General features: G+C 40.2%; 1 protein-coding gene across 1 annotated transcript in view; it reads right to left on the reverse strand.

Moving 5' to 3' along the window:
• Nucleotides 1-11,013, reverse strand: part of ITK (IL2 inducible T cell kinase) — a 47,261-nt gene extending 36,248 nt beyond the window's left edge. The window contains exon 1 of the mRNA XM_036424498.2: nt 10,725-11,013. Coding sequence (XP_036280391.1) covers nt 10,725-10,871 — 147 coding nt within the window. The 5' untranslated portion in view covers nt 10,872-11,013. The remainder of the gene's footprint in view (nt 1-10,724) is intronic.
• Nucleotides 11,014-14,465: the final 3,452 nt, after the last annotated feature.

A 14,465-nucleotide genomic window follows, 5' to 3' on the forward strand; every position in this document is an offset into this window, starting at 1 on the left:
AGAGCTTGGGTTCCCCCCTCACAAGCCATCCTTCTTGGCCAGAATCTCCAAAGGCCCCCAGGCCATTCTTCTTGGATCTTACAAGACCTGATACAGAATAAACAACAGGTCAGCTGTACCTTTCCCAAGCCGGTCAGTGAGCTAAACATAGTTCCTTCTCTAGGAAATGGCGATTGCCTATAATCATCCCAAACAACAGTGCTATTTCTGAAAAATACCAGGGTAAAACCTTCCAAGAAAACCACACAAAAGCCACCAGAAAGAGAGACACCAAATAAAACATGACTTTGCTCTTCCTTGTTATTCTGTCTGCATTGCTCAAGGTAAAAGGCACAGGATTTCACTTGGCCTTGTCTCCCTGCTTGGCCATGTTCAAAGCTGTCCTCACATTCCAAAGCTTCATCCGGGACATCTGACATGTGTTCAACACAATCCAACAGGAAGCTGATGCCCATACACATGTGCAAAGGCAAGCTTGTGCAAGTGGCTTTGCTATCTCCTTTCTCTTTATGTTAATTTCTGTGTAAAACATATTTTCAGATTGTGACCTTCAAAAAGAGAGGCAGGTGGAAAGGGTGGAAACAAAATAAAAAAATTATCATGTTTTTTGAGCATTTCCTATACTTCAGGCATTTGATGCACCATCTTATTTAATCATAATCCCCATTTTACAGGCGAGGAAGTTGAGGTGATGGGGTTGGGGAATAAAACCCCAACACTGAGCAGTCAGTGGCATGACTGATTTCTCCAAGCTGTGAGCCCATAGAGGTTTGTTTCTGCACATTTGGTCATGCAATGCTTCTGTGGATTTCAAAGGGGAGTGTTTTCCCTGGCTCCTCAATATAATAGCTCCTCTTTGCTCCATAACCTCATGACCTCATTAGCAGTAAACAGCAGCCAGGCACACCTGTCACCTGCTCTTCTGTATCCATGGAGGTTCAAGTTCACGATGGGCCCTCTCATGTTCTTATTGAGTGTTAGCTATTTTCTTCAGATTCAAAAGAAGTAACTCTGTGTACTTTTATGTGGGTATATTTATCTTAGAAGCGAAGCAATAGTTCAGGAATAAGTTCCCATCCTCATTCATATTTGATAAAGATATTAGTGATCCTAGCCTTTAAAAAGTATGTTTGTTTAAATGGGCTTACATATTGGGCAAAGAGAAAAGGGCTTCTACAGAAACTAAGAAGTAACTGCCATGTGCCATACAAAGGAGATCATCAAGGAGTCCTGCACCTTTTGTATCTCATTGTCTCTGGTCTGTGAATGCTCTTTCAAAGCTCTCCTTCTTTCCAGAATAGTGATATGAGATTTTTAATTAGTCTGAAAGAGTCTATTTTTTACATGTACTTTTGAAGCACTGGAGAGTTGGTAGCCAGAGAATGGAAAATTAATAACAACTTCACTGAATTTCAGGGAATAACTCCTGGCACAGAAGTGATGTTCAATTAATATTTGTCAATTGATTGAGGGAGGGAGCAGCAGATAAGACCAAGTTGCAGCAGAAAGTGTTCTTTGTAGGGCTAAGATGACACTTTAAAAAAAAAATACATTTTATTGATTTCTTACAGAGAGAAAAGGAGAGGGATAGAAAGCCAGAAACATCAATGAGAGAGAAACATCGACCAGCTGCCTCCTGCACCCCCCTCACTGGGGATGTGCCCGCAACCAACGTACATGCCCTTGACCGGAATTGAACCTGGGACCCTTCAGTCTGCAGACCGACGCTCTATCCACTGAGCCAAACCGGTTTCGGCAATAACACTCTTAACATAAATGGAAACATATCCATGTTTAGATAATCTCCATGTCTATTTGTGAATTCATTATATCATTGGAGAGAGCTATAATCACACAGTTTCTACTTTTTTGAGCTAGAAGGGCCTTTAGAAATCAATATCTAATTTTCCCATTAGCATCTAACTTTTTATGTTAAATATTTAGATATTTAACTTATTTAACCTCAAAGTTAAACAACTTTCTAAATTGGCTCTTATCTTTCCGTTTCTACTATTCAATTTATACTCTGAGGAGAGTGAGGACATGGACTTCAAAGGCAGCTTGGTGATTATTGCAGGTCAAGGGGCAGCCCAGAGGATAGGGCCCTGGCATTCTCACTTCCAGCAGAGCCTCTCCACTTTTACCTGTTTCATATGTGGGGGTGGGAGTGACATGTATAATTTTGTACTGAGAGAGGGTTCCATGCTATAGGAAGTGTGAAAATCACTCATCTAGTCCAATCCCTTGGTATTATGGACAAGACAATGAAATCCCAGGTAGAATAAGGAATTACCAAGGTCACCCAGGTTAATTGGTGCCAGGTCTTCATCGTATTAAACCATTAAACCGCCAGGTTGCTACTTCCTCATCTCTTTTCCCTTTTCTGGAATTACAGCATTAAAGTGTGTCTGAGGCTTTCAGTCCTTTAGGCCCTTTCTAAAATTAGAGCTGACCTCTATGGAGCAGTCAAAGATGGCTTATGTGTGCTTCATTTGTTTCTTAATAAAGACACTTGATGATCTAACCAAAGAGCTCCTTCCTGCAAAGCTTTTGATCAAGTAGGGAGATGAATGTTTTGCAAAGTAGGAGGCCTTTTGGCACTCCTTAAATACTACTATATAGGTGGTGGGTTCATCCATACACACATACACTGACTTTAAATTAAATAATCTTACCCATGTATAAAATATATTTCCCTGCTCTCTTACCATAACATTAAAAACCTATAAAAATAGTGTACTTGAAAATGACCACAACAATGGATTAATATATATATATATATATATATATATATATATATATATATATCCATTTCAGAGAGGAAGGGAGAGGGAGAGAGAGAGAGAGATAGAAAACATCAATGATGAGAGAGAATCATTGATGGGCTGACTCCTACAGACCCGCCACTGGGGATCAAGCCCACAAACTCGAGCATGTGCTCTCTCTGGGAATCGAACCGTGACCTCTGGTTCATAGCTTGACACTCAACCAGTGAGAAACACCAGCCAGGGTGGATTATTCTGTTTTTTATTAGTTCTGGTAAATTTGGTGGCCCCGTGCATTACTTCAGTCTCTTTGGAAGGGGATGTAGCAACAAATGATGGAAGTCATAGTGTTCTTATCCTGTGACACTGTTATCTCATATGTGGTACTCTATCTTAAGGGGCTGATTTTAAAAAGGTGACAGCACTGTTTTGGTAGACTATTATTTTTCAGTGTTTTCCCTGACTACCTGAAAACAATAGACGATAGAAAAATTCATCAATTTGTTCAGATACATGAAATAGATAAGTATGTTTCTGAAATAAACCAACTCAATTACTAAAATTGATATCTTCAGACAAAAGAATTATGGAGAACATCTTGTGTCATTGTTTTGTTCATTTTTTAAAACAATATATGAAAGTTTGATGCTCTATCTTTTTTTAAAAAAAATTATTTTTTTATTTTTTGCTCTGTCTTTTGAGATTAATCAAAACGAGTTTAACCTGATTCTAACTTTTCATCAGTCCTTGCTTTTAGACTGTCTGAGCTCAGTGTTGATCGTGAAGCAGATTAGAAACCAGGTACGTTTCCACCAAAATGTGGAGCAGAATGATTCTGGATCAAGTACCCTCAGGGAGAGGGATGCTATAATAAAGTTAAAACAGAGTTTCCCATCGAATATGATACATTAGAAGACTTCACCAATCTAGATCACATAGTGCCTCAACTGGCTTCCTGGCTTCTACTCCTGCCCCTTGTATAATCTGTCATCCCCATGGACATCAGATAGGAAATCCTTCTCTGACTACCTTCTCCCCAAGCAGCCCCAGCTACTGCTTAGTTTTCCCACAGAACCTACCACAGTCTGTATCTGCCCCATGTATTTATACTTGCGTATTGTCTGTCTCCTCCACTAGCATATGAACTTATGAGGGCAGATACCTTGTCTCTATTATTAACCACTGTAATCCTAGCATCTACCACAGAGCTTAGCATAGATAGTTTGTGCTCAAGAAAGGTTTGCTGAACAAATAAATAAATCTAAACACATCAAAACAGAAAAATTCCTTGATACAGTGTTAAGTGAAAATACATAAAGAAAAATGAAAAAGCTTTGGTACCCAAATGTAATTTTGAAGGGGAAAAAGTGCTGTATTGTTTGATTTTTTTATAAAAAGTAGGTGTAATTCCTGTGACTTTTAAAATATAAAATGTATACAAAAATTTATATTAAATTATAAATTTACAAATATTAAAATATAGTAAGAAGCTTGCTTATAAATTCTTTAGGGGATTATGTGACAACATAAGACTTGGGATAAGGTTCTTATTCTTTTAACATACTGACAATTTTTACTGAGTTTCAAGGAGTCAAGCAGACATTTGATCTAAAAGGGAAATTTTATATGTATGGTACCATTTCGGAGCTTCTGTTTCCTTCACTGGATCACTTTAAGTGAGGTCCCTAGTCATGACAGCAAACCCAGACTGACATCTAGCTGGAAATTAGATCTTGGAAAATCTTCCTTCTTCAGCAGGCCTAATAACTCATGGACGAGTGGAAGAATTATTACCGGTTGGTTAAGGAAATGGGAGAAAGAGAATTTTCTTTTTGGCCATTGAAAAGTTAAGAACTTTGCCACAGGATAAGAACACTATAGAGCATCAAACTTAGAACTTCTAAAGTTTCTAAGAGTTGAAAACAAACAGCCACAGAAGGAAAAATACCTGATTTTCTGTGGGGTCCATTACTAAGTTAGTTATGAAGATGTCTTGTATTCCACGTACCTCATACTACAAGAGACTCCTGTGCTTTCTACTTACACCTTTCTTCCAGACTTAGTAACTAAGCCCTCACATTTGTAGTATTGCCCTGTGACCTAGTTTTCCTGCAGGAACTCATTAATGGATGCACCAGTCCCTGAACAGCAGGAATCACATCTAATTTTAATGTGGGAGTATTTGCTTCCAGAACAAAAATGCTCTAGCCAGTGGCCATCTCCATAAAACATCAACATCACAACACACAGGCAAAAATCAATTCCTTATGAAGGAAGTCCATTAAGGCAGATATAGAAATTGCTTATACTGTACTTGGCCTTAAGGGGCTTGAATTGCAAAGCACTCTGCTTTGGATTCTTGGCGGTTTTTTTGTTTTTGTCTTTGTTTTTTTGCCTGATTAGACAAGGCCCACAGTTTAGTTCCCAGATGTTATTATGCATTCAACTGGAGTTATATGACCTTCATTCTGAGTATTTATTGACCACCCCAGCAGCTTGTGTTGATGCTACAGTGATGAGCAAGGCAATCAAGATTTCTGGTCTCATGGAACACCTTCCGGTGGACGTACAGACAGAAAATAAATAAGGAAGCACATCAATAGACCCAATAAATAAGTGCAGGCATTGATGCATTGAAGTGTCTATCACTTGAGAAGAAAAAAAGAAAGAGAATCCTGGGGAAATATTTAAAGAGATGGGAAATAATAAAAAACCTTGCAGAAAACCAAAAAAACAACAACAACAACAAAAAAAAAACCCAACCAAACAACAACAACAAAAAAAACCCCAAACCCCTGGGTGTTCCTGACAGTGAGAATGGCGAATGCAAAGACCCTGCACTTGTGGGACTCTGAGAATGAGCAGGGGTTGGAGGGGGGTGCGCTTAAGTGTGCTCACCCTAGTCCTGACCCTGTATAAAGGCCCCAGGGGCTGTTCAAGGTTCAGAAAGAAGGCAGTTGGGGTAGGAACATGATGGGTACAGGGAAGTGTGGTGTGAAATGAAATCGGAGGGGCAGTTAGGGACTACAAGATGAAGAGTTGAAAACAAACAGCCACAGAAGGAAAAATACCTGCTTCATTGTTTTAAATGTTTATTCCAGTTTTTTTATTTTATTTTATTTTTTATGGATAATAGATTGTATGAGCATCACCTATCAGCGAGAGCTCAGCTAGAATGCAACTCAATCATGGAGGAACGAGGTGGAGAGAGCATGACTGATGAAGGTCTCAAGAAAACATGCTTTAAGAATATTATCCACAAAGGGTTTACCTGGAAGGAAGCAAGAAAGGAAGGGGAAGACAAGATGGAGGGAAAAAGAGAACAGAGTTGCTTGGTTCTCTTAAAAAGAGTTGTGGTGGGGGAGGCTGGCCCACCTCTTGGTTCCTACTTATGTCTCTGACCCAACTCTTAAAATGCCAATGTCCTGACCCTCCTCTTCCTCAGTTCAAGGCTAAGCCATAAACTCTATCTCCAGGGAGTCTTATTTACTTACTCAGACACTTGGGAATTTCCTGTTTAAAGTCCTATATCACTTGCTTTGTTCTCTACTCTTTTTCCCTTGAGCCTGGTTCTGTTAGGGTTCATCCGTGTAACTCTAAGCTCTCCAACTGTATCTATACCTCATGCCTTTCCTCCTTCTCTCCTTCCTTTTCTTCCTTCCACAAATAATTAATGGACATATAATATGTGTCAGGCACTGTCCTAGACATTGGCGGTGCCATCTTTAGCCAATTGGGTGTCAGCTCTCATGAAACTTATTATCTAACTAAAGATGGGGGGAGGGATGACATTAGTAGAATAACCAGATTAATAAGTGGGCAACTACAGCTTTGACATGTGCTCTGAATAATTCGTATGTGTTGTTGTGGCAGAGACTAACAAAAGGAGATGATTTTGTCTAAAGAAATCAAGAAGGGTGTCTTAAGTAAGTGCCATCTAGAGCGGAGGCCTTAAAGTTGAATAAAATCTTGAAAGATGGGAGATAGAGGGATGTGAGCTGAGTCAAGCGAACCCATGTTATGGATTCTGATGTCCACATTCAGGGCAAAGGAAAGAACAGCTAAAGGGACAAGTCAGTTTCTGATGAGGGGCATCAGAACATGATCACTGTCACCATGTTAAATGCTCACACTGACTACTGTGTGGAGAATGGAGTGTGCTCAGGAGGTAGTGTGGGTGCAAGGACACGGCTAGGAGGTAGGAGGTGGCAGCAGTCCCAGGTAAGAGATGCTGGCAGTGTTCACGAGGAAGGTGACCTTAGGAAATGGAGAGAAGTGAACAGATTCTCGAGGCACTTAGGAGGCAATGTATGCCAAGGATCTCATTTCTTTGTGGGCACATAGTAGGGCTCCTTGAAGTAAGTGAAAACAAGGATTTGTCCTGCAGCCTATGTGGAAATGATAGCATTCATAATACACTTTGTTGCAGAAGAACCATTTGGCATGGGTTTCTGATTTCCAGGACTGCCCTTACTTGGAGGACTTCAGAACAAGAAGGCATTGCACTTTGTAATAACCCAGTGGCGTTCCCAACAACTGCTAGTAGTAATAAGCTCCATTAATCAGGGAGTCTGTGTAGGCTCCAGAGACATATGAAACCTCAGGCAAGTTACTTAAATTCTCTTTGCCTCAGTTTCCTGATCTGTGAAGTGGGGGTAATAATAGGTCATTTTTTACAGGGTGATTGTAAGGATTAGGTGAAATAACCCACATTTAGCACAGTGATAGACATGTAGTAAATTCTCAGTAAATATTAGTTACTACTACTGTGTTTCCCCAAAAATAAGACATCCTCCGAAAATAAGACCTAGTGCATGGAAAGATAAGACATCCCCTGAAAATAAGACCTAGCGCAACTTTGGGAGAAAAAAATTAATATAAAACACGGTCTTATTTTCGGGGAAACAGGGTATTATTAAAATAATTGTGACCTCCATTTTATTAAAAGAAAACAAGATCAAGAAGAACTGTTTAATCATTTTAAAAGACATAAACAGCCCTGACCTGTTTGGCTCAGTGGATAGTGTTGGCCTGTGAACTGAAAGGTCCCAGGTTTGATTCTGGTCAAGGGCACATGCCAGGATTGTGGGCTCAATCCCTAGTGGGGGACTTGCAGGAGGCAGCCAATCCATGATTCTCTCTCATCATGGATGTTTCTATCTCTCTCTCCTTCTTCCTTTCTCTCTAAAATCAATAAAAAATATCCTATATAATAAAAGCCCAATATACAAGTCGACTGAACAACAGACTGACCTTGGAACAACTGGTTGCTATGATTTGCACTGACCACCAGGAAGCAAACGCTCAATGCAGGAGCTACCCACACCCTGCAGGCCCCAGGGCCAGCCAAGATGGGTGCCAGTGGGAGGGGGGCCCTCCCTGGATGGCCCTGCTTATCGCCCTGCAGATAGGCCCCATCACCAGCCAGGACTAGGAATCCTACCTGTGCACGAATTTTGTGCACAAGGCCTCTAGTGTGTGTGTGTGTGTGTGTGTGTGTGTGTGTGTGTGTGTGTATGGCATAAATAGGATCATATAGCATTAAACAATTTATGTAAAGACACACAGCTCTTAAGTGGGGAGCTGGTCTTTGACACAGATCTGTCTAGCACTAGAAGTGGTTTTGACCACTATGCAGTGGTCAAAGCCATAAAAGCAAGAAAAGGGGACCATCTCACCACCTGCCATTGTCCATTTATGATGGATGCATTTACAAGAGCTGGTTCTGTTGCTAGATCAGCTGTAGGCTAAAGGGAAGCATTCATGAGGAGTGATGACCCTTTCAAGAAATGATGAACTTGATGATTCATCCCATCCCGTGTAAATGGTAATGGCTTCCATGTCATCGTGAGCACAGTAAGCTTGATTCCTAAGGTGCAGAGTCATGAAAATAGAGAAACCTTTCCATTTCCCCCGAGGGCCTTTCAGAAGATTGGGATGGTACTATTATAATGGCAAGCTTATAACATACTTTTCTCATGAAATATTCAATATCACTTGAGGTATGTAATTATTGGGGCTCTTACTTTACAAATAGGAAACAGAGACTTAAAGAGGTTAAATATTTCACTCACATCAAGAAAGTGATAAAGGGAGGATATGAATCCCACTCTATTTGCCTACACTGGCCTCACCAAGCTGTGATGCTTGTTCTGTCCTGCTGCCCCTTCCAGCCCATGCTTATACACAGTCCCCAAGGCCCTCTCTTTCACTCCTGAACAGGATCTGATGTCAATCACGTGCAACTAAGCATTTTGCTTAGTGGGTGCCTACCTCTCCAGAGATAATTTGTACGTAGCTGCCAGTGTGCTAGAAATGGCTTATACTGGCCCATGAAAGCTGACTGTTACATTTGTTGTTGTTAATCCTCACGAGAGGATATTTTTTCATTGATTTTTAGAGAGAGTGGAGGGGAGGAAGGGAACCAGAGAGAGAGATACATCAATTGGTTGCCTCCCACACGTGCCCTGAAGGAGGCCAGGAATTGAGCCTGCAGCTGAGCTACATACCCTTGACTGAAATTGAACCCTTAACCCTTCAGTCCACAGGCTAATGCTCTAATCACTGAACCAAATTGGCTAGGGCCTGAATGTTAAATTTTCAGGAATTTTGTGAGCTAGTCGACATTACATCAGTAGTTTGAAATTGGCCAAGATGGGAGTATTTACACCAGAGAAAGCAGAAAACACTCTGAGGCAGAGCTCCCCAATACTCTACTGTAACTATCACTACAATGGCTGTTAAACATTTACCAACATACCACCAGGCCCCAATCTTTCATTGCCTTCTGTTAAGCAGAGCATCTGATATGTGGTAAGTGCTCAGTAAATGTCAGGCATCAGTGACCACTTAGCAAAGAAATTCGACAAGCACAGGGGAGCATCTGGAATCATGTCTAACGGTAAACCAGCTCTATGCTTCTTTCTGGCCCACTGCTTCAGCAGAGAGAAGGAGTTCTGCTGAAAACATTTGCACATCTCAGTAGGGGAATCCATGAACTAAATCCGTGTTAAAATAAGAGGCTCAACCAGCATTAAGACAATGGATATTTAAAGTTATAAAAACATATTTAATTTGCAGAATTACAGAATTTGTTCCTGAATAGGTAGAAGGACTATTTTTCATAGAATGTCATACCATCTAGTGCCACGCTTATAACATATTGCAATTTTCTAAAGAAGGCAAACTACATAGTTTTGATAATTTATGTTGCTGTTATTACTATTGTTGTTATGGAATATAAGAATGTCTTTAGATATATGAAAAGACTAACTTAGCTAAGTAGCTATAATTTTCTAGATAAGAACTGCTGGTCTGTACTGCTTAACACCTAACACTGCATGGTAATCTTAGTCTCCTAAACGTTTATAAGGGATAAAAATGTTTACCATTGTGCCTTGCAAATTTGAGACAATTAAATGCCCAGAGAATATTTTCCCAAGATATCAGTTAAGTGATGGCCATTGAAACAAAATTGAATTAAATTCATGAAAATGTTGACACTGAACCCATCACTTAACCATTCCAAGTACTAATTTCATCCAGTATACATTAAGGAAACTGAGCAAGATCATCACTTAGATCCCAGTGACTGCTAATATTTTATTAATCTGCCATAAAATGTAATTATTTCAAATGAAGTTTAAATTTTATCCAATCATAGCATTTGCCACATGAAATATTAGAATTTAAACATTGAACCCAAACTTGAAGGGAGAGGGGAAGCTAATGAATATTAAATTTACTCATGTATAGATTTTAGGACTAAAATCACTTCATACAATCACCCCATCTCTTGAGTTTTCTCCACATTTCTTCTTATTGTATTTTTTAGGCTGTTCTAATGAGCATGTCTATGTCCTTGTTTTATTCCATGTATAATCTTCATCATTCACTCCAGTCTCAAAATACTATTTTTAAAAAGACAAAAAACAAAACAACAATAAAGTTCTCACATACCCCATGACGGTCCTCAAAATACGCCAAGCTGGTTTTGGTTAAAACAAAGAAGCGGACTTTAAAGTTCGAGGGAGAAGTTCTTCTCTTTTGTTGGGATTTCTTGATGAGCTGTTCTTCTAGGAGGATAGAGTTGTTTGAGTTGTTCATGATCCAATTCTTGAAAAGTGATGCACCTTGGGCATCAGCCCTCAGCAGAACCAGAGGAAACAGCTTCAGGGCAAGGAATGCGATGGGGGAGGCAGTTGATTTTGAGAGAGTTGTTCAGAGGCAACTTGCCTCCAACGTTATCTTTCTATCAGTGTTCAGTCAACATCGCTGAGCTTCCCCTCTGATGTCAAAGGCTATAACCACATCCTTTCGAAATTCACAAAACTAAGAGGCATATGTAAATAAAATACTCACACTCTTTGCTGTATGGCTTGAAAATGATATCTGAAAAACTTTAGACTCAATGACATAAAAGATTAGAGTTTAATCATTATAGTTCTTGGTTTAGTCTAACAATTAAGGCATATAGCACAATGGATGCCTAGTCAATAGGCTTAGTTTGTGTATTAGTTTACTATTGCTGCTGTAACAAATGTTCACAAACTCAGGGACTCGCAAATTTATTGTTTTAGCTTTCTGTTCTTCAGAAGTCCAAAATGGGTCTCACTGGGCTAAAATCAAGATGTCACTAGGGAAGGTTCTCTATGGTAGAATCTGTTTCTTTGCCCTTTCCAGCTTCTAGTGATGCAGAATTTTTGGACTGGAACCTGGATTCTTTGTCTAGTGGAGTTGAAGAATGAATCCACAGGCAGAAGATAGTAAAGCAAAGGTATAAATTCATTAAAGGATAAGTACAGACTCCCACGTAGGGAGGGGGAAGAGTCTCCTAGTATGACTTCCACATGTGGAGGGGGGAAGCATCCTGCTGATTCCTAGGGATACCAAGGCTGCAGATCTCGGTGCCTTGGTATCCCTTCCGATTGGTCACTATTCCCTTGGACTGGTTTCTATAGTTACTCCTGGGCTCAAAGATTGAATCTCATATGGAACATGTGAGGTTCTCTCCCCCACACCCTTTCCTTGTGTGTGTGTTTTTTTTTTTTTCCTATTCCCTTTAAAGCTTTCTTCTTCTACTTATGGATGAAGGGCTTCCTTCTCTTTATTCTGTAAATATAGACTTTATGCTGTTCCCACTCCCTCATAATATGGAAATGTACCAGTTGCAGCTTTTCAGCTCCCTGTTCTATGGAAATATACCTTCTGCTGCTCTGCAGCCCTGTGCTTCTTCCATGGTCCCCTTAATTTCTAAAATTCCTTAAAACTTGTCATTTTCACCCCTAAAATTTCCTGTTTCACAACAGTAAGCCCTTCTATTGCCTCCCTCTTTCATACTTAAGTACCATTGAGATTACCTTGGGAGTGCCTGAATAATCTAAAATAACCTCCCTGCCTGACTGGTGTGCTCAATGGTTGAGCATCAACCTATGAACCAGGAGGTCACCAGTTAGATTCTGGATCAGGGCACATGCCTGGGTTGTGGACTCCATCTCCAATAGGGGTTATGCAAGAGTTAGGTGATCGTTGATGTTCCTGTCTCTCTCTCCCTCTCCCTTCATCTCTGAAATCAATAAAAAATAAAATAAATAAAATACCCCCCTCCCCCCCATTTTAAGGTTAGATATTAGCAACCTTAATTTCATGTCATATCTTAATTCCCCATTGCCATGTAATCTTATATATTCATAGGTTTCTGGGACATGAGTATCTGTAGGGGAGCCATTATTCTACCTACCACAGCTTGAAAGCTGGCTCCACCACCTAACTAGCTGTGAGATGAGACAAATCATTCAAGAGCTCTGAGTTTCATTTCTTCTAATCTGTAGAAGGGAATAACAGTGCCCCTACATAAGGTGCTGCAGGGCTCCCTTCCGGCTTCCTTGCCAGTCTCATCTCACACCTCGCTCACACATTCTCACTCCAGCCCTCATGCATGCTCCTTATGCTGCTTTTTAAAAAAAATATATATATATATATTTTTTATTGATATTTTACAGAGAGGAAGGGAGAGAGATAGAGAGCTAGAAACGTCGATGAGAGAGAAACACTGACCAGCTGCCTACCGGGGATGTGCCCACAACCAATGTACATGCCCTAGACCAGAATTGAATCTGGGACCTTTCAGTCTGCAGACCGACGCTCTACCACTGAGCCAAACCGGTTTTGGCTCCTTATGCTGCTTGAACATCTGTTCATCTTGCCTGAAAACATCTTTCCCTACTTTGCCTGTGTTCCAACTCACCCTCAGGTGGGAATGTATGCACAGGTGACTGGGGTCCCTCAGCCAGAGAACTGGACTTATACGGGTTGCCCAAAGTACTTAATTAAAATTGACCAAGCATAAACTAAACACAGAAACAAAAGTTAGAATGCATGAATCCCAAGATTTATTTACCAGAGTCCTGGTGGTTTCCAGAAGCCTGGGCAGGTCACCTGGAGATCTGCGCCGACAGACACACACACTGGACAGGAACATGTTGGTGCAACGTCTCGGTCAGGAACGAGGCCTCAGAAGTTTGGCTCACAGGCAGAGTGACAGCTTCACTCAGGCAGGGTCTCATGTATATTTCGAACAGGGAGAAGAGAGTGGGAGAGCACCCCGGGTGGAGGAGCCCTTCGTGGTCTCTGCCCAGTGCCTCTAGATCCCTTCTTTTATGGCCATTTCTGGGTGTTCCCTTGTTCCTTCTGGGTGCAACCAATGGGTCTTCAGTGTGTCTAATCGGGCGGTCTCCAGGTACTTTTTGCCTCGGTTTCCAACTTTCCAGATAAACACTTGTTAGGGCATCCACACAGTTACAACTTTCCAGATAAGCACATGTTAGGGCGTTCACACAGTTAGGGGCTCAAAGACAGTCTTAAAACTCAAGTTTTACAAAATGGATTCAAGTCACACTAAATGGAGTTACTTATACTAAGCCTAAAACACATTTAAAATAATTTCTTTTACTTAAAATAAAATCAGAATAAGATCAGAAATACAATTCACACTAAAACTATAAATCATTCATAAAAGTAAATGCTTTCATTCCTATTTTAAATCACAGAAATAATTATTTTCACACTGTTTTAAATCCTTAAAATATAAATCAAACATCACACTAATATAACTATAACAGCCTGGTTAACTCTAAATTATACTGCAAGTCTCAGCCTACATGTCACTTCCTCAGAGAAGTCTTCCTGGCTTTCCTAACTCAGATCTACCAATTATACCCAGATGACACCTTATACATTTCTCTTTTACCTCTTTTGACTGTTGCAAGTGTACATTTTGGAGGGTGATTTTTGGGTTAATGCTTATGTTCCCCACTAGTCTAGAAGGTCCATGATGGTCAGGATTATGTGTGGTTTTGCTCGTGATTATATACTCTAGCAACCATCACAGTGCCTAGCACATAAAAAAAGCATGTATTGGGTGAATAATCACCAAACTGGGTCAGACAATCAACAGAGACAGGAAGCACAAAACACTTAGGAAAAACATATTAAAATTTTTTACTTTAAATAATTTAAATAAAACCCCGTAGAAATCTCTCTATACTGCAGGTAGATAATTATTTTTCTGTTCCAAAATTTAGTGGAAAAACAGAAAATAAGTAAATCTCTCAAAATGGCATAATAAGCAAGGCATGCATTGGCTCTGAAGGTGGACGAAAGTGTGTTGGAATCCCAGTTCTGTTGCTTACTAAGCTGATT

This window comes from Pipistrellus kuhlii, unplaced genomic scaffold (genome assembly GCF_014108245.1).
Source record: "Pipistrellus kuhlii isolate mPipKuh1 unplaced genomic scaffold, mPipKuh1.p scaffold_m20_p_8, whole genome shotgun sequence".
NCBI lineage: Eukaryota > Metazoa > Chordata > Mammalia > Chiroptera > Vespertilionidae > Pipistrellus > Pipistrellus kuhlii.